We start from the raw sequence: 25,044 nt of genomic DNA, 5'->3' as shown, positions 1-25,044 counted from the left end.
ACCTGGAAGAATGGCACTCTACTTATTTGTGCAATTGCTCAGACATTAATATGAACAACTTCTTTCTGCATACTGTATTTTAAAACTTAAAAAATGCTCTGAAACTTTCAGCTTTCTTTGTTATAGACAGTAGTTTCATCTCTTCTTTGTTATAGACAGTAGTTTCACTACAGTGTCCCCTAAGAATTGGCATAGATCTCCTTGGCCTCATAGCAACTTAAGTCCTAATTTATTATTTCAAAAAGCCCTGAGTTTTAAAGACTGACATTTTATGGCAAGGTCAGGGAAGTCACCTTAAGCATTCCAGTCACAACTACTAAAACACAAATCACCTAAAAGTTACAATATAAGTAAACATGTAACTGATTTGGATATCCACTTTTTTTGCTACTTAGGCTTGAGTCCACGCAACATTCACAACTTTCTCTAGAAGCTGGAAGAAGTTAAGAACTTCCACACCAGAACTTTCCACAGAATCACAGAATGGGTAAGGTTGGAAGGAACCACAGTGACTCATGCAGCTCAACCTCCCTGCTCAAGCAGGCCCATCCCAGAGCACACGGCACAGGATTGCATCCACACAGTTCTTGAATATCTCCAGTGAGGGAGACTCTCCACAACTTCTCTGGACAACCTGTTCCAGTGCTTGGTCACTGTGCAGTAAAGTTCTTCCTCATATTCAGGTGGAAATTCCTATGCATCAGTTTCTGCACATTGTCCTTGTCCTACTGCCTGGCACCACTGAGCAGAGCCTGGTCCATCCTCTGACATCTCCCTTCAGACACCTAAGAATTTGATTGATGAGGTCCCCTCTCAGTCACCTCTCTCATCTTTTCCTCCTAAGAGAGATGCTCCAGTCCCTGCATCGTCTTTGCAGACCTCCACTGGACCAGCTCTGGTAGCTCCACATCTCTCTTGTACTGAGGAGCCCAGAACTGGACACAGCACTCCACATGCGGCCTCACTGGAGCAGAGCTGAGGGGCAGGATCACCTCCCCTGACCTGCTGGCAATGCTGTCCCCAGTGCACCCCAGGACACTGCTGGCCTTCCTGGCACAAGGTGCTGATGGCTCACGGACAGCTTTGGTGTCCACCAGGACTTAGAGGTGATTCTCACAGAGCTGCTCTCCAGTGGGCCAGCTCCCAGACTGTGCTGCTGGTGCACAGGGTTATTCCTCCCCAGGTACAGGACCCTGCCTTTTTAGACCCCTCCATCGTTTATTTTCCCTTCTGATCACTTGCATCCATTTCACAAGACTTCATAAAAACTCGTTCCAAGAAGCTGCAGACTGGCAACTGTTAGAACAGAACAGATCCACCTTTAGTAGATCGCTTGGAAACCTCCAGCAACAAATAAACAGCATTATTGAGGAACAGCCTTCCTCAAAAGCTACCTAGCAGAAGGAATGTTATTGTTAGGTATTGAGCAGTGACTAATGCCTGACAACGAGGTTTCTATCTTTTAAACATTTCCCCTCTTAGTCAAGCGTTTATGTCTGGCAAATTGCAATCCTGCTTTACTGTTATTCACTAACAACTCAAAGCATGTTTCAACTGGAGTAACCATGTAGAGTTGTTCAACTCATTTGTCTCTCCTTAATAGATGGGATTCTTTGATAGCTGACATTACGAAATCCCAGAAGTGATGCCAAAGGTTAAATACTACTTAGATGTTTTTTACCCTTCACAAAAAGGTTAAGGTATTTATCTCTGAGCACTGGTTGTCTACAATGAAAAAAAGGAAAACAAAAAATGGACTAAGCTAATTACCATACAGTTAGTCTTTTACACTTATTAAGCATGTATTTTAGGGTCAGAATGTATTTCAAAACACCTACATAAAATCAGACATATACTACTTCAAAGAGAAAAACAGCTCTTCTTATCCCACCCATTCCTTCCAAAATTCCAACTGCCAAGGAAGGTTTTTAGTAACACACAAGAGGTACAGATGATGAATAAAAATACAGCACAGAAAAGGAAGAACATACATACAATATCATATCTCATTAAACATAGCTTCACTTCATATACTGTCCTTCTTCTATTAAAGAATGTACCCTTTCTAACAGAAGTATTGTTGACTTCAAGGCTACCACAATATCCATATCTTTAGGTGGTAAACATGCAATCTCAAACCAGATTTTGCTAACAAAAAGAGCATCCTTTACAGATAACTTGATTCAGATTGTTATGATGACAAACTGACTGCACTGACAATTTTCCCCTTTATTTCAATCAACAAAAACGCTTGACATGGAAAATTCAGAGTAGGAACAGAAGCTAGGGAAGGGAAGGCTGCAAATAAAGGGAGGTTATTCCTACAATATATGTTAATAAGCCAAGGCTGGGTTTAAGATGTCCCAGTCACCATCTTTGGTTTTTTGTGACCAACCATTTTGCACACCTCTATGCTTCATTGTATGAAACAACACAAATTTCTTTTTGCTCTCAGTTCTTCTTAGCTTCTGTTCCCTCCTCCTGCAGTTTAAAGTCAGATGTGCTTTGTGGACAAGAACACTTCAGTAGTCACAATATTTATCCCCTAAGTGAACCCACCCTCTTACTTCAATTAACCAACAGTCAGAAGTGTTAAAAACAGGAGACAATTACAACACAGGTGCCCTGGCTCTGTCACCTCTCTAACCAAGCCAAGAACCAGGTTCTTCCCAAAGCACAGCAGTTCCTTTTAGAAAGAGGCTCTAGCAATGACTGCTTTTGAAGACTGACTTAATTTTCCTGGAGTGCACGTTCAAGACCTCAAGGGTACAGTTTACTTGAGTTCTATAATTCACTGGCACAAGAGATGACGCTTGTGGCTGAAGAGAGGGCTCCTTTTACCCATATGTGAATGAGAATCAATAATCAGCAAAACCTTAGCTCACCTTCAAGGAAGCAAACTTCTTCCACTGACTTAAGCACTGGCAATACCATTTCAAGAGCTTCAGCATTTCGCAGTTGTATTAGGCAAGCAGTTTACATGATGAGAAAACTTTTAAAATTAAAAGATCCTGTCAGAATAACAAGCTATGACCACAGCAGATATTTAAGGAAGAGCTCCAATATATCTTAAGAATTACAAGAACATGTCTTGCACTGGACATATCCCCCACATTTTCTGGAGGTCTCAGTTATTTCATGCTGCTCTCACAACACTGCCTGACATGTAGAGGCACCCAAATCCTACATCTCATAGTTTTGATCATCCAAACTGGAAGCCCAGCTATAGATGGTGGTGCCTGCTCCCAAGGAGCAGTACAAGTCACAGTGTTTGCAGCCCCACAGGTAAACAGGAACTGTGAGATGTGAAGGTTGATGTCAACTTTCATGACTACAGTAGTAATGAACTGTAGCAGCTGAGAAGGAACCCCGCTGTCTGTTTTGCTGTTTCTATTCTTAGAAAAGCAACTGCAAGACTGAAGAAGGAGATGGAGTGCTGAAATCCTTTTGAAGCACCTCGCGCTCATGAGTCACAGCACTCGCAGAAGGAGCGAGCTGAGCAGCACATTCCTCCCCAGTGACAGATAAAATACATTAACCACTCAGAAGAACATCAATGCATTCATGAAGTAATATCCTAAAGCTTTAATACCTTACAGACTGCAGATGGTATAATGGCCAGGAGAAAAAAAATAGTTTGTTTGAAGTCTAGAAGGAGAAGCAAAACAGTGGGGTAGTCTAGCAAGTTTTCTCACCATTAAAGAATATTTCAAAATAAAAAATCAGCACAAGGTAAGGTTATTAAGGCATACTGCAATTAAATATCGGGCCTAAAAGTTGAAAATTATCGTGACAAGTTTTAAAGTACGCACACAAAAAATTACCTAGTTAGAAGCACACTGTCACCAGGGCCCCAAAAAGGCAGATGAATCTGAGCCAAGAGTAAACACAGTTCAGATTAACTGCCACCACTTCAGTTTATGCACAAAGCTGACATCCTGTACCATTCTGGTCATTCCCAGTTACAGTGTGGAAAGAAATAACGTTCAAAAACATCTATTTCCAACATGAAATAGAGACTAATTTTACAGGACTGTCTTTAAGATTACCATAAACCAAAAAAAAGGATGTAAGCTAAAGATGAACTTCTGCCTTTTCCTGGTCAAAAGCCTCTAAACGCTGGGGATGACCAAAAAGTTGTAATGCCATAAGTGATGGAAGCAAAGAATCATATTTTCATAAATCAATTTTTAAAGAGGTTCTGAATAGAAGGATCTCAGCTAAGTTGTTACATAGTGCAAAGACAAGATTTGCAGCTTACTAAGACTGCACAATGGAAGTAACCTCATTTGAAAATCACTGATCACAAGATCCATCGTATGAAAAAAATGTCACATGGAATTTTGGTCCAGAGATGTTTTACTCCTCCTTAAACAGAGAGTATGGATTTGAAAATTTTAAGAGACAGCCAAGACATACAATTTTTTTTTACCATTCTGTACTTTGTGATTCAAGTCCAAGGTCAGAGAAGATGATGGAAACAGCAGAGACTACCTCCAGTCATAGAGGTCAGCACTTACTTAATTAGACCTGTTGTCAGACAAGGCTGTGGGTCTGTATTTTGGTCTGTTTATCCACAGGAATAATTTTTACAAGTGAAAAAGGATTTTCACCAATTAAGCACACGACTTTAAATACTGAATCCACATAATACTTTTCCATTGTTTTAAAATGCAAGAGTCAACATTTCAGGGTTTCACCTGTAACACTGATGTCTGCTTTTACAAGAGGCAAATTTGATGCTGGACTACCCTAAGCCCTACCTTAGAAGTCCTTTTCAGTGTACTGTATATTCACATGACAGTAATTTAACTATGGTTACAATGCAAACCATATCCTAATTGCAAAGAAAACTCTATCTGTAAGGCTGCTTTATGAAAAACAGCCTGGCTTTTCTAGAATTAAAAAGAAAAGTTACTTTGAAAGCAGCAATTCTGCAATACAACACCACTACAACATTCCCAGCATGCTTTTTTGCAAAAGCTTAAGTACTACAGAGGAGTGAGAAAGAAGGAAAGTGTGTTGGTTTTCTCTGGTAAAACAACATCCCAGTGCTGCTGGGTAAGGAAAATATGCTATGAATACAAAGTTTCCTATTATTGTTACCCTTATCACCCTTTCAAGCAAACAGCAGTTGGCTGAGGCTCTGTATTTTTAATAACTTGAACCCAGCAGGTTGCTACAGCACTTTACCCATGCTCATCTGCACCATCACTGCTGTGCCACTAAGCAAGCAGGAACAGAGCTGACAAACAGGCTCTGACTCAGCAAACACCGACAGGAACAGAAGTGCTACGGCACTTTTCTCTTTATTTTCCCTTTAAAAACTACTGTTATCTTATAAAAATGACCCATCTGCTGCATGAGTGGAGAACTTGTTCCCTCCTGGGTTCAAGTTAGAAAATACCATAGGACTTCATGCTCAGTATATGAAGTGGGGGGAAGAGGGAAGAAGCAGGATGTTTGCAGGGATGGTGCTTGTCTTCCCCAGCAAACACGTGTGCGATGGAGCCCTGCTTTCCCAGGGATGGGATGGCTGAACACCTGCCTGCCATGGGAACTGCAGAAAGATTTCCTTGCTTTGCTTTGCTTGTGTGCCCACCTTTTGCTTTCCCCATTAAACTTGGCTTCAACCCATGGGTTTTCTCACTTTTACTTTCAATTCTCTGCAGATCCTGCTAGTGGGGGAGTGACCCAGCAGCTGTGTGGGGCTTGGGGGGTGGCTGGGGTTAAACCATAACAAAGAGCCACTGAGATGATGAAGGAACCAGAGCATCTTCATAGGAGGAGAGGCTGAGGGAGCTGGGACTGCTCAGACTGAAGAACAAAAAAGCTTCAGAGGGAAAATCATGCCCATGTGTCAGTACCTGAGAGAGACCCAGAGAGAAGTGTAAAGATGGCTTATCCAGACTCTTCCCTGCAGTGTCCAGTGACAGGCTGAGAGGTAACAGGGACAAATAAAAAATATAGGATACCCCACTTCAACACACGGCAAAAAACCGCCACAACAACCACACCACCAAAGCATCTTTACTATAGTATGTTTCCAGGTTGCACAATGAGGTTGTGAAACGTCCGTTCAAACCCTGACAGGACACGAACCTGTGCAACCTGTGCAACTAACCTGGCTTTGAGCTGTATGATCCTCAAAGTCCTAAAAACCTAAACAATTCTAACAGCCTGATACCAGGAGGAAAAACACAGTGTTAACAGAACTCTCTCTTAGTGGATACGTGCAGCTACAACAAAACCTACAACTTCATCCTGCAGCATGAGAAGGAGCAGCTTTTACAATCACAAAGCACATATTGCAAATAAAAACTGGCAACGTTTTTCTGTCTTACTGCTGCAGAACTGCAGCAAAGATAAATCTGAAAGATAGTTCAAATCTTAATATGAAAGAAGCAGAGTATGATTCATCTGGGATCATCAAACTCAGGAAAAAAAGTGGGACCAACCCCAGGAGCTGGAGGCAACAATGCATTTTAGCCATTCAGAATAAGCCATTGTGTTCACTGCTAGGAAGTCTTGATATTTTCATCTGAAGATCTTCATTTAGATATTTTTCTCTTTAGCTATAGTATGGAAAAGTGAACTCCTCTATGGACACTGTTTTGTCTGCATGACAAACATAACACATGAAAGCAGCGAGACTGAAACTGAACTACTTTAGGTTACTGGAACACCAAGATACCCAAATTACTATTTAATGCTCAGATACAGCTAGTGACACCTACTCAAATACAAAACTTAAGAGTAATAACAAGTAAACAAAAAACTCCAACATGTAAAGTGGGAAGGCCCCAATTATTTCCCACATTATCTTTATCCAAGATATTTATCTAAAATAGTTACCTAAGCTGCTCTTATACTTGAGAAGCAGAAGAGAGTCACTGCAACATCACAGGACAATCTGTGCTGGTGGGAGAAAAACCCCCAAAACTAGAAGGGGCAAGCCAGCACAATCAGGGCTATCAGAAGATGGCATGATGGGGCAGCAAGCCCCAGCTGAACCAGGATGAATCCTTACAAAACTGTGGTTGGCCACGCTGGAAGACCTGCTGGGCAAGTCTGGTTGGGCCAACGAGAAAAGCATAACCAGGACAAGTCACCCAGGTTACCTTCAAAATTGCTGTGAATTTCTTTCTGAAACAAACTTGTTAGGCATGTTGTGGTCTCTAAAGCATAGCAAGTGTAGAATTTTGTTCTTTTAAAGAACATGTTTAGAACATGCTGAAAACCTGCATCCTCCCCACACTTTTTTGTAGGCTGATGTACAAGATAAAGTAAAACATCCTTGGTACAAAATTTTTGTAGCCATATGTCACAGAGATACAGAGCCACTACTTAGGAGGCAGGGACAGGGTGACAGCTGCTTAATTTTTAGTGGGCTTTGGATTTGTTTGGGGAAAGCAAAACAAAGAAAAAAATTTCTCCCCAAGAGAGCAGTCTGAAAGCACACCCCCTGTCACAGTTCAAGTACTGCATCCCAGCAATAACCTGAGCTGCCTTTGCAGAAGCAACTGACTAGGCAGCAGAAATCACCCAGAGGCTGTACCAAAAACTACAGTACCATTACTACGGTTTCCTTTTGAGTCACTAGCAATGGTATGCATTACTAATCTGATCCTGCTGCTTGTCTTTCCAGATGTCAAACTCCCCTGATGCCAAAAAGACTCTTTCAGAAGGTACTGCACTTGCCTCAACTGCTAAGGTGGCTCAGAAAGTACAGCTCACACATCGTACAGCCTTAACAAGCTAATAGATATAGGGATAAGGCAGTCAGACAAAACCCAGTCAGGGTCTGGGGGAGACAATGCCCAGAAAGGAGAGCCAATTTTTCAGCCCTAGAGCAAAGGGATGCATCTCAGATTGTGTCATCAACACCAAAAAACAGTACACTAACCCAAATGTGTGAAAAACCCCATTAGGATAATGGTCTCTCCTCCAGACAGAGCTCTCTCTTTCAGAGTGGGGGTAAGGCTGAAACCTGCTTTGCAATCTCAGCTGTTCACTCTGGGAATCCTGATGTAAACTGGCCAGCCTAGAACAAGCTGGCCAAAACTAATAACCAACAAGTCACTGCCCAGGAAGACAGCACTCCCACAGCTCCCATTCAACTGTTCAGCTGCTTCTGCAGAGGTGCATGCTGTTTGGGATCAAATTTTCCTCTTTATATGACAGAAACAGGGTCTGCACTGTGTAGTCCAGAATAATGTAAATAATGGGGAAACTGGATAAACTGGATAAAGACTCACTGAAAAAAAATGCACTTCCAAGGCAAAAACAAGGCTTTAAATAAATAATTGGAAAAAAATCTGTAATGCTGTTCCAAGAAGAAAATAAAACATGAGCTGTTTTATGGCTATAAAGTCTGATGGCTATAAAGAAAAAAAGGTAAGAATCATCTATTATCATAGATAGGTAAATAGGTGGATGCAATCCACACTTGATTTTTCTGCTTTTGAAGTGGACAGATTCAAGTCCTGGTTGCTTCTGAGAGCAATACATAAGACTTGAAAGAATTTATTACAGAAACTTTAAGTATATTCTGCTGATAACTGCTGAGGTGCTCAAAGTCAAATCCTGATAAAGACTGCAGATGTTCATTGTTACTTTTGAAGGAGCAAGCTCTACCACTACAAAGTTCTGCAAAAATTGCAGTTTTACTCTTTAGAGGGGAAAAAAAAAGTGTTGAGGTATTTTGAAAGCCACAGTTCCAGCCATACAGAAAATTCTGCTCTCACTTAGTCCAGATCCTCCAGTAAATTAAAAGTAGGGCTTTAAAGAGCAAGTAACTGGTGGCAGATAGCAATGAAATGGCCCAGGAAGAGATGGCCAGTTCCTCTCCTTTTCAGATTTGCAGATTGCAAGCTTCCAATATAATAACAAGGAAACCAGGGCATCTTGAAGCTTTTCAGATGTTTTTCCCAAAAAACACAGCTGCAGAAATGACACGACATATGCAGCAATTTTCCAACAAATATCCCAAGGCCATGCTATACCAAGTCTTTCTGGGAACAGCAGAAGAACTCAGCCAAATTTAGTTATTACATCCTGCATGGGGACTGGAAAGGGTGGCCAGCAATGAAAACACACTTGTTGTAAGTCTCGTTCACATTTTTCACTGAAAGTTTTAAGTTACTGTATGATTTGGGTCTACAAACTTTTCAGAGCACTACCCAAGAGACTCTTGGAGGTAAAAGGTATGCAGAATGCTGGAAACTGTCACTGCTTTCTCCTTTCTTGCAACCCAATTTCTCACAGGAAACTGATAAAACACAGCTATTCTAGAGCACTTACGTAATAGTTAGAGAGGTAACTCACCAAGGGTTTTCTGGTAGCCATGAAAATCTCTGAAGTGCCTTGAGGTTTATGAAACACAGGAACCAGAAAACTGCAATCAAACTGGAAGTGAGCAAACATTGCTTTTTCTTTATACAAGATGTGGAACTTGCTTGAACTCCAAGTGAGAGTTTGCCTTCACCTCTCCCTACGTAGAAACCCTAATTAATAGCATGGTGAAAAGGCCTGATCAGCCCCAAGCATTCAACTGCTTAGCTCTGAACTGCACCACTGGGACCAGGGGCAGGCAAGGGTTACAGCAAGAGGGCACACAGCAAGAAAAGCTGCCAGAGTGACAACAGCTAAGGACTAAGACTGTGCTCTTCAAAATACAAGCTACGTTACAAAAAAAATCTAATTACACGACTAAGAAAGGAAACCATTTCCTCAGTGCTCAAATCAACTGGGCTCAGAAAAACATGGTATTTCATCTATCCTTTAAATAAGTCATATTGATTAAATACAAACAAACAAAAGCAGGTCTTAATCTGCTTTTCCTCCTCAGGGAAACAAATTGCATGACTTTAATCAGTGGCTGAAGGTTCAAGTCAAGAAAACAATACTATTAGTGGAAGTCAAGATTCTACCTGTGGTAAGACCACCCCTATATCCCAGTTTGATCATTACCTTCTGTTTGCCTGAACCAAGTTGACACCTTGCAGTTACCTCTTCATATTCTTCAGTTCTTGCCTAAGTTACCACAACAAGACGTGATGATGTCTTGTTTTACAGCCAATGTTTCTCAGCCCAGCTCACTGTCCAGTACAAATAATCACCACATAAAAGCAGTGCCAGGAAAATCCTTTACTTTTAGATTACTTTGGTCAAACAGCCTACATGGGAAAGGCAAAAGGCCCTTTTCTGCATTTATTTGTGGTTTCCTTACAGTGACCATTTAAATCTTTTCAACTTGTCAAGTCTGGACAGAAAAAACACATACTGAGCACCTGAATGATCACAAGAACACTTGAGAAGGCAGATGTAGCATAATCTGAAAATCAATATCCTCAAGCCATAAAACTGGCTGCTAATCAGCAGCTGCAGCATTACTCTCCTCTCCACCCACACACCTCTGTGCCCTCCTCCAGCTGCAGCAGGACAGTGTGGCCATGTGCCACAGAACACAGCCAGGCACTGGACATGCTCAACCTGCACCACGGAGGGGCACGCTTCAAAATGAAAGGCCTGCAAAGAATCAAAAAATAACTACATTCAAATGCAAGAAAAAAGGATAAACCTTTTAAGAGAAGTGTTAAATGTTTCCATCATTATGTTTCAAGGACTTTAAAAAACTTCTCATCTAAAACCTACCACAAGGAAGTTGTAACACGAACTGTGAAAAGACTGTCCCTTGGACCTATAAGATACCAGGGTAATTTTTTCCAAATAATGGATTTTATAAAGGTTGGGGGAAATGATGTTCAGTTACCACAAATTTAATGAAATAATTTAATCACAAACCAATTAGAAGCTAATGATGCAAATAAATATAATAGCAAATGCCTATATTTAGTTTTATGTTTCTGTTTATGCAAAATCCATTATTAAAACAAGAGGCCACAGTAAGTTTGTAAAGCATGCTGGAATGTGTATGATACCTATTCTAACTGGAAACTTATGTATTACTTTTGTTGATATGACACAACAAATGAGAACAAAACCTCTTATTAAATTGCCCCAGGTTATCCTATACCAGTTCAGTGACTTTTAAGAATTAAGTGTGTGGCCAGGTTTCAGGTTGACAGTAAGCAGAAGCCCATCATAACATCAGAAATACCTTTGATGGCATAGTCAGGCTATCACAAATTAAGCAATTAGCAAGAAAAAACAGCCTCTCTCATTATATTATTCTAGCTGATGTACCTCAAAGCAGCAGCAGAAAGTTTACTGCTCCTAATTTTACAAAAAGTTTAGCATATGTTACTATTACAAAACAAATAATCCCCTTACACCTGCTGACAACTGCAAGAAGCACCTTGGATTTGTGGCCAACAGACACTACTTGGAAGTACTTCAGCAATACCTTTCACTAACATAAAATAGTCAATCCCTAGAAACAAATTTATTGAAACATTCTGAGCAGATGATTCCAACACCTATCCTTCATGCTCGGTGCACAAACCAGTACTGAATGCACCTTTCAATGAAATGCTCAGGCTCAAATTGTGAAATATGCTACTGCAATGACAGTAATTGAGGCTTCTCTTTTTCTCTCTCTTTTCACTGCTCACATTAAAGAAAAATTCTACAGCTCAAATAAAAAAAGTTTCAATAGATTTAGAACAAATGGTGAAAATGACAGCAGAAAAAATGTTAGGGAACAAAAGAAGAAAAAGAACAGACTTTAGAGTAGTTCAGTTAAAAACTACTTTAGTGCAGAGCAGTTTCTCTGGAGAGCACCCATAAAGGGGTTGAACAACAGAGCTGTGAAAGAGACTGTGAAAATAAGCTTTTCCATTTCAAATATAGAAGGGTGCCACAAATGAAAGATATGAGGACTCTCAAACTTCTGCTTTACAATTAAATGATTAATGTGAATATTTTTAAGTCTGTGTGTAGCAATGGGCACTGTAAGCACTTTAAATGCACCTTTTTATGACATGTGGCTACTAGTGCCTTGGCATATCCTACTCCTGAAACTCTTGCCAGAAGTCTTACAAATGACTTTTTCTTCAAACAAAAAGAAAACTAGGAAAAAATAATTAAAAAAAAAATTAGGCTACAGAAGTCTAGCACTCCCACAGAGTAAGAACTTTGGTCAGTACCATTCAAACACAAAATTCTACCTACCCAACCAAATCCTCCATGCTTTGCTCAAAAAAAAATGCCTCAGATCAAACCCAGGGAGTGACCAGACAGCCAGATTTACATTTACCACGCAGTTCTTGCAAAGCATCAGGAAAGGGTGGTAATGGGACTGGAAAAGAAGGGAGGAGGCCACCTGCTAGTGTTCCTTCCCACAGCAACCACCCAGAAGAACCCTTTGCCTTCCTACAGTGACACACAGGGACACCGCTCGTGGTTACATGAACTCAGTGCTGCATTTCAGCTTTTAAAGTTCAGCGGGATGTTAAAAATAATCAGAGCAGGTGAGCAACAAAGGAAAAAAAAGGTATGTTTCAGTATTTTCTCCCTTTGAAGGAGAGGAGGAACAGAAGTGCTCCTCTAGCCTGCAAAAATCTTGTCAAACTTGAGAAGCCCAAGATAGGCATCAAATGATCTTGAGAATTTTGAGATGTGTTAACCAAGACAACAGAATTATCTGGGCAAAGACCTTGCTGTTGTCCCATTCCTTTCCTCTGTTACTACATTAGAAGACCAAAGTATCAGGTTTGATAATACAAACAGAAGAGCTCCAAACACAAAAAATACTCGTCTGTTCATTTTCACATCATCCACTCCATGCAAGAGGTTTAACAGACATTTATATTAACCATGCCTGCATCTGGAAACATTTTTACAAATGTCAGCTGAGCCTCACAGGTCCTTCATTCTCTATTAATGCATACACAGGCTATGGTTCTATTTATTTCCAAGTAATGCTGTTGACAGGAGCAACAACAACTGAATTTCATGCCAGAGACAACCACAGGAAATAAAAATGGGTAAGAATGAAGAATGCATTTGGAAAGCAAACTGGCAGCTATTGGAGTTGGAGATTTGCCAGGCCATCTATATATATTTATGCATATCAAAATAGGACAGGCTCAGGTACATAACTCCAGAGGCCACACTTCTAACGTGATGCCTTCCAGAGTGGTGCAACAGTGGTACAGAACCCTTCCTGACAGACTCTCATGCTCCTTACAATCCACACCATTGCTCTCTCCCTGGTTTTCCCAAATATACTCAAATATGCCTTGACCTTCAAGTTTCTACATGTCCCTGGGTCAGATTCACAACTGACTTTTTTTTTTTACTCTGACCTGCCTACAGGAATCTGAGCATCACTGCTCTTTCTTGAGAGCTTGATGTGGTTTTAAGAGGAAAATTAACACCATCCTAGCCAAAATCAGGATGGAGTTTCAGTCAGGTTGATATCCTTCCAGTCCTCTTTTTAGGAGGCTACATGAACTTCTGTAAAAAGAAGTTAGTAGAAGGTATTAAAAGCTCAATATATTAAGTTCTTTTACCAGTTAGCCTTTTTCCTAATATTAGGAGTAAAGAGTTTTCTGCATATGCCTTTTGGACCTAAAATACTATGATAAGCAAGGTGTACCAAACCCCACAGGAAAGGATGCTGCTTCCAGCACCATCTGCCACTGCCAGGTTAATGTGTTGCTCCAGAAGCAGAAGTAACAAATGCTGATTTCCCAAAAACCCACTGTCTAAACTCCTTCTCCCCAACAGGGTGGACAAGATATACTGGCACTGTGGCAAACCCTGAGTCATTGATGCACTGTTTGAACAAGCAGCAGATGTCAAATAAGACATACAATGGCTGAGTCTGCCTGCAGCACCCTCAGCTGAGGCACAAACTTGGGTCTCTCTCCTCTGCTCAGCTGTCAATTTTCACAAAACTCATGAGAACACAATCATGCCTGAAATCCGAACCATCTGGTCAACTGCAGACAGATTTGCAAGGAAGCAAATCAGAAGTGTGGGAGAGCTGAGAGAAAGAATAGCTGTTAAACAAGTAGCTGAATCTCATCAGGAAACTATACTTAAACATGGTCACATTTATCTACAGGGGTAATAAACACCCAAGTCAGAAAATTACATTAAAATGGTGTTTGATGGCCCACCTTAAACACCACACTCAAACATAACTGATGCTTAAATTAACCAAAAGTATGTGTTCTTAATATTGATAGGGCTTTTCTCCCCCACTTCTGGCAAACAAACATAGACACTATGGACTTTCACAGAAACTCCACATGCTTGTAACCACAGGATGATAGAAAACAAATTAAACTAAATTTTAAGAGAAGTCAAAGTCCTCCCTTTTGCCACCAAAAAAGCTCCAAATCCACAAGCATTCACACCACTGTCCTAAAGAGTCAACTTTCCTGAAGCCATGTCCTCCCAAACAGCAGCAGCTCTGCTCCTTGCTCTTAGAACACCACTTCTATTTTTAGTTCCACACAAGTGAGAAGCAGTAATAAAGCTATTCATCTTTCCTCTCCTCCTTTACTTAAATTACAAAACTGAGGTGAATCTCTAAGCTATGAACTATTAAACTCCTTAAAAAAGGACAATTCCTTACCTTTAGAACTGTAACATTTGAACAAGAAGTTTTACAGTTATGTTGTATGAATCAAAAAAAGAAGAACACCACTGGCATTATCTGGCAAAGCATTTGTGAAAAGGTATAATGGAAGTATTTAAGGAAAAAATTAAACATAACCTCCAGGTACTGCTGTCTTATTAAATCTCACACGACTTGCAATGTTCTACCTTTTAATGGGGACACTAAAAATTACCTTCTCCTTTACACAGAGTCAAGGAGATTGAATCTTTTCCATTCTGCCCAGGAAGCAGAATCACTGAGTTGTCCAATTTGGTTCTGCTTTGAGTTCAGCTGTGAGTGAAATGGTTCTGGTTTGATTTCAGCCTGCACTAATGAGGCTGGTGACCCTCTTAGAGAGGTCTTAATTCTTCAATAGCTTTAGAACAACTGAGATGAAACTACTGGACTGTGAAGGTGAACCACTGATATTTTTTAGTATTATTCTCCATTCTGCTCTTTACAAGTTTTGTAACTGAAGGTATAGCTGTTCACTGGGACAAAACTTTCCCTAAGCTCTCCACCATGATACTCATCTATTTCCTAAACTGCTACTTCACTTAAATGTTTATTACTTTATATTGTTGAACATCAAACAACTTCTGCATTGTTTTGGCTATTCATGCAGCTTAAGTACTTTTGAAGTTTTCTACAACTGTCTCTGTAGCTGACAAATTCAAATAGTACACATATAAAACTTAAGAGAAACCCCATTGCTGAGCTTGCACCAGAACCATCACCAGAACTTATTTCATTATGAACTAGTTTTCAGTTTATCCTAGTCCTTCGTTCTCACCCTAGGCTTACTTTTCTTCTCTAAAAGAATTTGGCAGAAGGCACTCTTCCAGTCTAAACAACATCAACCAGTTAAGAAAATAGTAAGAAAAGATGAAGAAATCTACTTCAGTGAGATTCACATACTAAAGCCCTGACCTGCATGGGACTGCTCTCTTGAATTGAGGCCATAAGCAGTAGTTTAAAAAATACACTAAAGCTGGTGCTGCCACCAAAAGATGCATTTCCTTCCTCTTTCTCTCTGCTCTTTGTACCTACTTTCTCTCACCACACCCACAAAAAGAAGTGGGTTAGGGACTGTGTCTTCTATGTCACCCAGCAAAAAAAAGGGGTGGATGTGTAGTGTTAGCAGAGGCCAGAACTGGCTGTGATCCAGACCACCATACATCATTAAATATTTGGCCAATAAAACTGAAGCAGTGGCAGGATGAGTATAAAAGGCTGGGATGGATTTCTGCTGTGGCACTTCCTGCTTGAAATGCCTTGTGTGGGGAGAGGAAAAGGCCAGAACGGCCCCATACACAGCATCCCTCACTGGTGTCATGGACCATTTTTGGGAATGCAAGCGTACTAGCTTTATTTATTTCAGTAAGTGCACCCACAGTGGCTGGACTGAGCCGTGTGGCTGCAGGAGCAGGGCACTTCCGTGCCTACACAATCCCGCATCGGACGCCTCATCCCCAGCAGCAGAGCTGACACCCCACTCCAACACACACCAGATTACATATCTTGGAGCTGTACTTTGGCTCAGTTCACCCTGCAGAGTTACAGCACTATGATTATATCCCATAAAGGATTTACTAACTACCCTGTCTAATTAGGGTTGCACAACTCTTCCATTTTTCAGCACCTTCAAACCTTGCCAAACTAACCTTTGGCAAGACTTTTCTGTCCCTCTCACACACATGACAGAAAAATGGAAAGTGATGTATTCTGTTAATCTGTTTGAGCCTCATTCTAAAAAAGTAATTTCCTAGAACAAAACTTTAGAGAAAAAGAGCTTTCTTCTCTACATTAAAAATTGAATTTTATTTTCCTCCACCTTTCTTCCAGATTTTCTCCCAGAAAATCTCTAAAACTTCCATGCTTTAGTTACATTAAATGAGAGTGAGAAATTGCATCTTTGACATAAAGGCATAATTTCTCACATGTTTCAATACACATGATGACACTGTTCAATTGCAAAAAAAATTCACTGCAAAGAATTTGTGGACAAAGTATTTAACTCTCTAAGATTATGCTTGTCCAAATCAGAGCTGGAGAAAAGCTTTCCTCTATTTATTTCACATGGTTCCTAAAAGCCTACATCAAGGAAAAGAACAGCAAAAGGTAAAGAGAACAGAGACACATCTCTCAGGTATTCTTAGTCATATCCCCTCAGTAATGAAAGGAGAAGTAAGAAGACTAATGTGAATAGATATGCTAAAAACAAAGGCCCAGATGAAGTAGGGGGGATAAAAACACATGCTAAAAATAGCAAACTCAGCTATAAGGAAGAATGGAACCCAGAATTGCTAAAACTTCACTTTCCTTTGGCTGTGAGCATATGAGCTAATTTAGAAGCATTCCACAGCCATTGCTGGACTTCAAATTATATAATCATACCTTTCTGTATATGTATTCATCAATAATTTCATCTTTACTATGCTTTGGTAGGCTTGCAATAATTCTTGTATTATCCACAGTAGGTGAAACAGGAACAGAGAGTAACCTGCTGTAAAAAAAGGGGGGAAAAAAGGAAAAAAACCCAAACAAACAAGAAATTTAAAAAGGACTTAAATAGCAACAAACAACAAAAACAAGTGTGAGCTTTTACTCTAAGCTTTGTGCCAGGAGGCAGCAGCTTTCTGAAAAAAAAAAAAAAATCAACTCAGAGAATATTTCATTATCTAATCTTTTGGAATGACCCTTTACAGTGAAATGATACAATAGAAAAATGAATTACAAGCTTTACTGCTCCTGACACATTAGATTACATTTGCTGGCATTAGAAGAAGTACAAAGAAGTATGGTAACTGTAACCCATGTCCCCAGAAGGAGATATGGGGATCTTCTGATGTGATTTCTCATGCCATTAGAAAAGGACAAGGGTCTTTGTACAGCATTCTGTACAGACACATGACATGTACAAAGAAGATGACACCAAGTTCAGTGCACACCTTCCCTCCTCTTACGCAAAGCTGCCTTTGAGATGGGCCTTTGCTCTGAGGCCACAGTGGAAACAGCTCCAATGTCCCCAGCTCATCCAACTGTGACCTTTTCTTATCCAGACAGCTCCAAAGGTAAACACAAACTTCCTCTTACAAACAGCAAAATGAATGCAAAAATTCCTGCTTGATCTCAGCATTTGCACATCTCAGGTACTTTTGCACATTCTAAGAAAACGTTATCAAGAACCATTTTCCTTCTCCATTTCACACACTGCCTGACCTCAAAACAGAAGCTGTTTCCCTGTGCCTCTCCCTGCCCAGTCCTCAGAGTAGTGACCAGACCCAAAAGCAAAACACTGCCAGTGAAAAATCACACCGTAGGAACTGAGGAGAGCAGAACCAATGGCAGGGTTAGAGGCACAGACAGGTCTCCTGAAATAACACTGCCTGCCTTGTATGGGACAAAAAATTTACTTTATCTCATCTGCTGTCCTTCAGCTTCTGCTGCTCTTCCTGCCCAAGGAGAGGGGCCAACCTGTCAGGAGAAGCAGCACAGACAGCACATGTTGTCTGCACCAAGGAAGTGTTGTCACAGCAACTCCACCTGTGGTCTTTTACAGCTCTGGAAGACAAAAATATTTGCATTCTTAGACGATTAGAGGAATTAAGGCTGTTGGCTGATAAAACATAAACAAGATTTTGCATTAGAAGGAAAAAAAAGGTATGACTGCTGAAAAAATTATAGAGTGGTCTCATTCTAATCCCTTGTATAAATCAGCCAATAAAAGCTAAATGACTTGCAAGGAGAAGAGATGGGGACAACTAAAAATCAAAATCTCAGTCTTAGCTTTTTTTACTTGGCTGAACAGAGAAGGAAAGAGAAATTCTCCTCACTTAACAAAACCTGACAATTCTTACAGACACTCTTTAAAATTAGTCACCATCCTGGCTGACACAGAACAGTAACACCATAGGATTGGTCCACTTTTAATTAAGCACTGCATCATTACACCAGCAAGCACAGTCACAGCACTCATAGTTTTTAGTGTGTGGTCACAGGTGTATTACTCCATTCCACCTGCCCACAGCCCACTGACCTATCCAATACTGCTCTGTGTGTCACTGAGAGGCTGAAACACAAGTTTTTGTCAAGGTGTCCTCTCTCCTGCTGGAATATGAAATAGTCCAGGCACAGATCTGAAGAAACCCCCTGCCCAGGTGCACACAAGCCTGCAGAGCCCACAGCTTCTCTCTGCTGGTGCTGACACAAGAGCTGATGACTGCTGCAGCCAGAGGACACTCGCTGTGACGGTGTTCGCAGGGGTCTTAGCATGAGGGAAGAGACGAGAATGCTGACTTTGTATTTCAGAAGGCTTGATTTATTACTTTATGATATATATTATATTAAAACTACACTAAAATAATAGAAGAAAAGATTTCATCAGAAAGCTAGCTAAGAATAGAAAAAGAATGATGATAAAATCTTGTGACTGACCAAGACAGTCCGGACACCTGGACTGTGATTGGCCATTAATTAGAAACAACCACATGAGACCAATCACAGATCCACCTGTTGCATTCCAAAGCAGCAGATAATTATTGTTTACATTTTGTTCTTGAGGCTTCTCAGCTTCTCAAGAGAAATAATCTTAAGGAAAAGATTTTTCGGAAAATATCATAGCTACAATTCACCCTGCCAGCCCCTCCCCAGCCACAGCCAGAGGCACCAGCCCCGCTCCCCACGGTAGGATGAGCTGTGTGGAACACACTGGAGCAGAACATCAGCATCCCCAGTGTCAGGGCTGCACTGCCAGCTGATTGCTCTGAGTCCCAGAGACTCCTCATTGCAACACTGCAACAACACCATCACGGGCTCTGACCAACTCCTGCATTCCGACTGCACAGAGGCAACCAAACAGTTCCTCTGTGTGTAATTAATTAAGCAAGCTTCTCTCTGGCAGTCCTATTTTTGGTGATTTGATTAAGTATATGGATATTACACTGAGTCTGCAATACTTGACCAAAGAAGATGAAATCACTCAGATAATTGCTTTAAAACTAGTTTTGTAGGTGAGCAAAAGATCGTCAGAAATTCACCACCACAGATATGCTCCATATCCCTCCCATCTACCACACTATTTAGTGCTATCTGGCATACTCATATATTAAATGACAAATTGTAGTACAGGGGAAAAAGGTACTTGCCAATGAAGGATCAAGCACTCTTGAGTTTGCTTTTTTTAGAATGCATCTTCCAACAAATGCAGGAAAATATTTAGAAGTATTATTCAAAGGTGCCTTTCAAATCACGCTAATATGCAGATTCCAAGTGCCCTGGCTGAACAGCTCCTACAAGAGCAACACACTTATTTTGAAGGCAAAAAAATGCCCTTAAAAAAGGAGATTTCTAGAAGAGTTATAAGAAGGCCTTTCTGAAATCATATAAAAATAAAATAACATTGCTAGACTGTCTGTACACTCTTCATAAAAAGATATCCATTTTTCATTTTTGTAAGAACCCTATGAAGCCCAAGAGAACAACAGAGATATTTATCAAATTCTGCCCTTTAAAAATCAAAGTAAACCAATTATGCACAAGTTCTCTCTCATACTTGCATCTTAAGAAGAAAAAGATTAGGGAGAGGACAGTGACCTTTACAATTTCTCTTCCCAGTCCCTTCTTTAATTTGCTTGTGCAGTCATATGCTATTTCTTTACAGAATATCAAGTGCATCTGCAAACAGAAACCACCTACATTTATCAAAAAGCACAGATTAGAGCTACTGATACAGACACAGATCAGGTAATTTCTGTGATCATAAATCCTCTATGTTCCTAAGAAAAACCCCCAGGTTTAGACAGGGTGAGGAAGAGAAGGGCAGACATGATTCAGGAGTCCTTCCTCAGCTCTTCCAGCTATATTCAATAAAATATACCAACAATTATGCAACATCAGCAAAGCCCAGAAGGGTAAGCTAGCACTCACCATATTCTCTTCATTTGGTGTCGAGCTTTCTCCTACACATTACACACAAATTATGGGAGCAAAAAAAGTCTGCCCTGAATCTATTCTGGAGGCTGAGTTTAAGTCCTTAATTACAAATTATTTATGTCACTTCTTACTCAAGAGACTACCCAAGCTTGGAAAGGGAAAAAATAAATAAACAAAAGAACTAAAACATACTTGCAACACAACTGAAACAGACTACTCCCTCCAACTAAAAGACAAGTGAACTTATTTATCTGGTTACCCTCTTAAAGACAAACCAACAAAAAATCCATCACCAACTACTCTGCTACTCAAAAGACAAAAACTTTAATCTTTTCCATGAACCCATGCATATCTACTGTCTTGTATTTACTTTTGCAAAGATAGGACATACTGAAGCCTACCTTTGACTTAGTTTTTTTGAATTTAGAACAGAAGAATTCTGGAGCAATGTCACTTTCAGATGCACCACTACAAGTCTTGGACACCAACTCTAATAAAGCAGTATTTCAGTTCTGAGTTAGTTATGTCATACTGTATAAATAACAGGGAACCTAGTGGCAGGTTTTTAAAAAACTATTAATCTGGAAAAGGACACAGATTACTCTGTCTGCATATGTTGAAGCCAGATACACTTTCCAGGTTTGTTCTGCAAGTGGTAGAGAGCACTGATGAGATTAAAGAAAGGACAAAGAAATAAACTGTTCTTGCTAATTCATATAATTTCAGTATAAAACACACTAACGCCTTAATGTCAAATAAAATGCATTTAAACTAAACTTTCATACAAGCATTTTCTCAAAATCCTCCCCAACAGCCATGCTTCATAGTGAAAAGCAAAAAGAAGGGCCTTCTTACCCATACACCATCCCTTAAACACTTCTGCATAGCAGTCTGTAAATACTTCAAACAAATATACTGAGACATTTCAAAACTGTAAAACAAATTATTTCAAATTGTCAAGATACATCAGCAACACCAACCAACAGATGCTTCAGGAAGATTCTAGGATATGCAGATCATGCTAAGACCACCTTCCAAGCAATAGGCAAAAGAAACCACACAGTTCTGCAGTCAGCAGTGAAACTACCCTGAGGAAATGGCTTTCAAAAATTGTCATGGGACAATGAATTTTAACCAGCACATTCAGTACACACAGTTAATCCTCGGGGTCACAAGCTGAATGACTTTAACATCACCATTATGGCCATAAACTTTCCCATTTCCAATTAATCGTACACGAGACATCTTGAAAGTCAGTCCTTCCTCCTGGAAGACCCGTGTGCTTTATGACACAAAGCAGACTTTTACAAGTGTACCTGCCACTGCAAACACCATGTGGACTTCTTTTAATGAGCAAACATATAAAAAGGTCTTTAAACAGCATCTCTGGATAAGCTTGAGCTGTACCAGGCAAGGCAGTTTTGAAGCAGTGCAACGCTGTGACAGTTCTAGCCCGACAGATCAGAGTCCAGCTTGCTGCTGCTGCCACCATGTCCTTAAAAAGCAAGGGAAGCTCACCTAGAGTATCCACAGAACCTTTGTGCATCTTGGAAAGGCACAGGACAGGGAACCCAAAGCCACACTGGCACTGAGGCGTCAGCTCTCGTTGCCTAACAAGCCTCCGTCTGGGCCAACACTGACTTTCTGACTAATCAGGAGTCTGACCAGACTCCAGAGCTGTCTGCTGCCATTCCTTGTTTTTCTTGTTTACACAAGACCTGCAGATGCAGCCTGGGCAGAAGAGAAGGAAAGAATTTTAGGAGGGCTGCTCACACTTTGCACTCAATAGATTCATTTCTTCCCTTTCCAAAGCTCATACAAAGAACTGATGGCTGGTTTTTTGCATGAAGTGCAGTAGCCAGATGAAAATCAGTGCATTCGAGGACAAGACCAGAGCCTTCCTTAATATTTCAGTTCAGTCCATCACCTTGATGAGCCTATGAATACTAAACGAGCAAAAACAAGTTCAGTAATAACCACAAAGCAAGCATGCAGAGGAAAACCCCTACAGATACTGTAATTAGCTCTGCTAACAGTAAATGAAGAGTCATACGGTTGAGAAACATTCCACATCACTACTTGAATGAAAGAGGTTCCCTCTGCTTCCCTCCCTTCTGAGACGGCACAAAAGACAGTCGCTGTTGCAAGGAGCAGAAGACCTACTCTTCTGACACGAGCTTCGTGTCAAACTTCTTAGCCTTGGCTCCTGATGTTTCTAAGGGGAGATGATTTAGAGATGCACACACTTAATATAAGAAAAGTTTAGTTCTACTAGCGACGTGCATAGTACGAATCAACTCTCTTCTGAGATGTATCTTTTTCGTGAAACACTAAACATGATCAAGATACTAAGGAGAAGTCATATTTCCCAGTTCACTAGCACAAAATACTGACTGCAAACCTCTTAAAACACATAAAGTTCCTAGCTATAACTTAGAAAATGTTTCACTACACAGCATCTCAACCCAGAAACACATCTGTGTAAGACAACTGAAAGAAGAACATCCTGCATATCTACTACAGTCAAATATTCCCCTATACATCCCCTTATGAAAACAGTCTTTTAACACATTAGTATGTTTTAAATTAATAAGACATTCTTACCTGTGTATCCTGCCCACCAGCCCCAGGAAGCCACCATAGCTAAAAGCCATTTAAATAACACTCCTTCGATATACCAGAAGCTTTTGCTGTCCAATATTCGGAGAGGCTGCAGCACAATTAAATACAAGACGTAGGACGGAATAGCAACCAGGTTATTGGCGACCATAAAAGCGAACCTGAGGAGTGCTTTCAGGCAGGTGTAGCCCAACTTCTGGGCCTGCTCTAGAGTCACGGCCATGCTCTTCACAGCGGAGGGCGCGGGACCGTCCTGCGGAGAGAGGGAGAGCAAGGTGGCACAGGGAGCGCTCCCTGAGTGGGGACAGTAAAACCACGGCGGCACAGGGAGCGCTCCCTGAGTGGGGACAGTAAAACCACGGCGGCACAGGGAGCGCTCCCTGAGTGGGGACAGTAAAACCACGGCGGCACAGGGAGCGCTCCCTGAGTGGGGACAGTAAAACCACGGTGGCACAGGGAGCGCTCCCTGAGTGGGGACAGTAAAACCACGGTGGCACAGGGAGCGCTCCCTGAGTGGGGACAGCAAAAATACGGCGGCACAGGGAGCGCTCCCTGAGTGGGGACAGTAAAACCACGGCGGCACAGGGAGCGCTCCCTGAGTGGGGACAGCAAAACCACGGCGGCACAGGGAGCGCTCCCTGAGTGGGGACAGCAAAACCACGGCGGCACAGGGAGCGGTGCCCGAGGGGGCGAGGCGCGGGTGTCCCCGGCCCGGCCCCGGCCCGCTCCCGCGCCGGCCGTGGGTCCCCGGGCAGGCAGCGACCCCCGCCCCGGGGCAGGCACGAAGGCTCCGGCGCGACCTCCGGCCGGCGCCGCCTCCGTGCCCGGGCTACGGGGGAGCCCAGCCCGCACTCCCGGCCCGGGGCACTCACGCGTGCTCCCGGCCGCCCTCCGGCTCCCCCTCCACGGAAAGGCGGCGGGCGCTCCGGCGGCTGCCGGCGGCCTCTCTCCCGGGCCGGCGCGGCTGACAGGAGCCCGGGCCCGCGGGGCGGGGAGGCGGCGGCCCGGCCCCGGGACTCACCTCCGGCGGGGCGGCGGAGCGGCGGCGGAAGCGGCGGGGCTGGGGGAGCTGGGCCCGGCGGCGGCGGCGGTCTGGGCTGGCGGCGGCGGCTGGCGGCGGCTCATGGACCCGGCGGGGGCTGGCCCGGCCGCGGCAGCGCTGCTCGCCCTGCGGCTCCCTGCGGAGGGAGAGGGGGGCGGGCGGCGTGAGCGCGGGGGAGGCGGGAGCGCCGGGCCGGGCGGGCGGGCAGGCGCAGACCGCGGGTTCACCTCGGTTCTCCCGCGCCCGCGGCCGGGCCTGGCACGCTTCGCTTTGCTTCGCTTTGCGTTCCCTTCCCCTCCCCTCGCTTACCCTTCCCCTCCCTGCCGGCTCGGCGCTCCGCGGGCGGGACCGCGCCGAGCCCCGGCCCCGCAAGGGCAGGCGGTGCCGCGGGCAGGGGGAGGACCCTGCACCTGCCGGGGGCGGGGGTTCGTACCTCGGCACCGCCGCCGCCTCCGAGCTCCCGCCGCGGGTTCATGCCGGGCGCTGGGGCCGCGCTCCCCGCCCCCGCCGCGTCCGCCCTGACCGCCCGGCAGCGGGGCTGGCGCTGCAACGAGCGCCGCCCCCGCCGGGCAGCGCACAGCCCCTGCACCCTCCCGCTCTCACTGACACACACACCCCCAGACACCCAGACAGACAGACAGACACCGGGACGGGTGCCGCAGCGCATCCCGGGCTAGCCCGCGCACACCCGCGCTCCGCGGAGGGGACACAAGCAGGGGCTGCCCTCAGCGCCCGTCCGGAGCCGGGCTGGGCGACACGGGGACGAACCGGGGAATGGCCTGAATCTGTGTCAGGGGAGGTTTTAGGTGGATCTCAGGAAAAGGTTCTTCACCCAGAGGGTGTTTGGGCACTGGAACGAGCTCCCCAGGGCAGT

General features: G+C 42.9%; 1 protein-coding gene across 1 annotated transcript in view; it reads right to left on the bottom strand.

Moving 5' to 3' along the window:
- Window positions 1–24,241, bottom strand: part of LPGAT1 (lysophosphatidylglycerol acyltransferase 1) — a 61,140-nt gene extending 36,899 nt beyond the window's left edge. Inside the window, exons 1-2 of the mRNA XM_066546452.1 lie at window positions 24,150–24,241; window positions 23,114–23,381 (exon numbers count right to left, since the gene is read on the bottom strand). Coding sequence (XP_066402549.1) covers window positions 23,114–23,351 — 238 coding nt within the window. The 5' untranslated portion in view covers window positions 23,352–23,381; window positions 24,150–24,241. The remainder of the gene's footprint in view (window positions 1–23,113; window positions 23,382–24,149) is intronic.
- Window positions 24,242–25,044: the final 803 nt, after the last annotated feature.

This window comes from Molothrus aeneus, chromosome 3 (assembly GCF_037042795.1).
Source record: "Molothrus aeneus isolate 106 chromosome 3, BPBGC_Maene_1.0, whole genome shotgun sequence".
Taxonomy (NCBI): domain Eukaryota; kingdom Metazoa; phylum Chordata; class Aves; order Passeriformes; family Icteridae; genus Molothrus; species Molothrus aeneus.
This window is presented reverse-complemented; position numbering and strand designations above follow the sequence as displayed.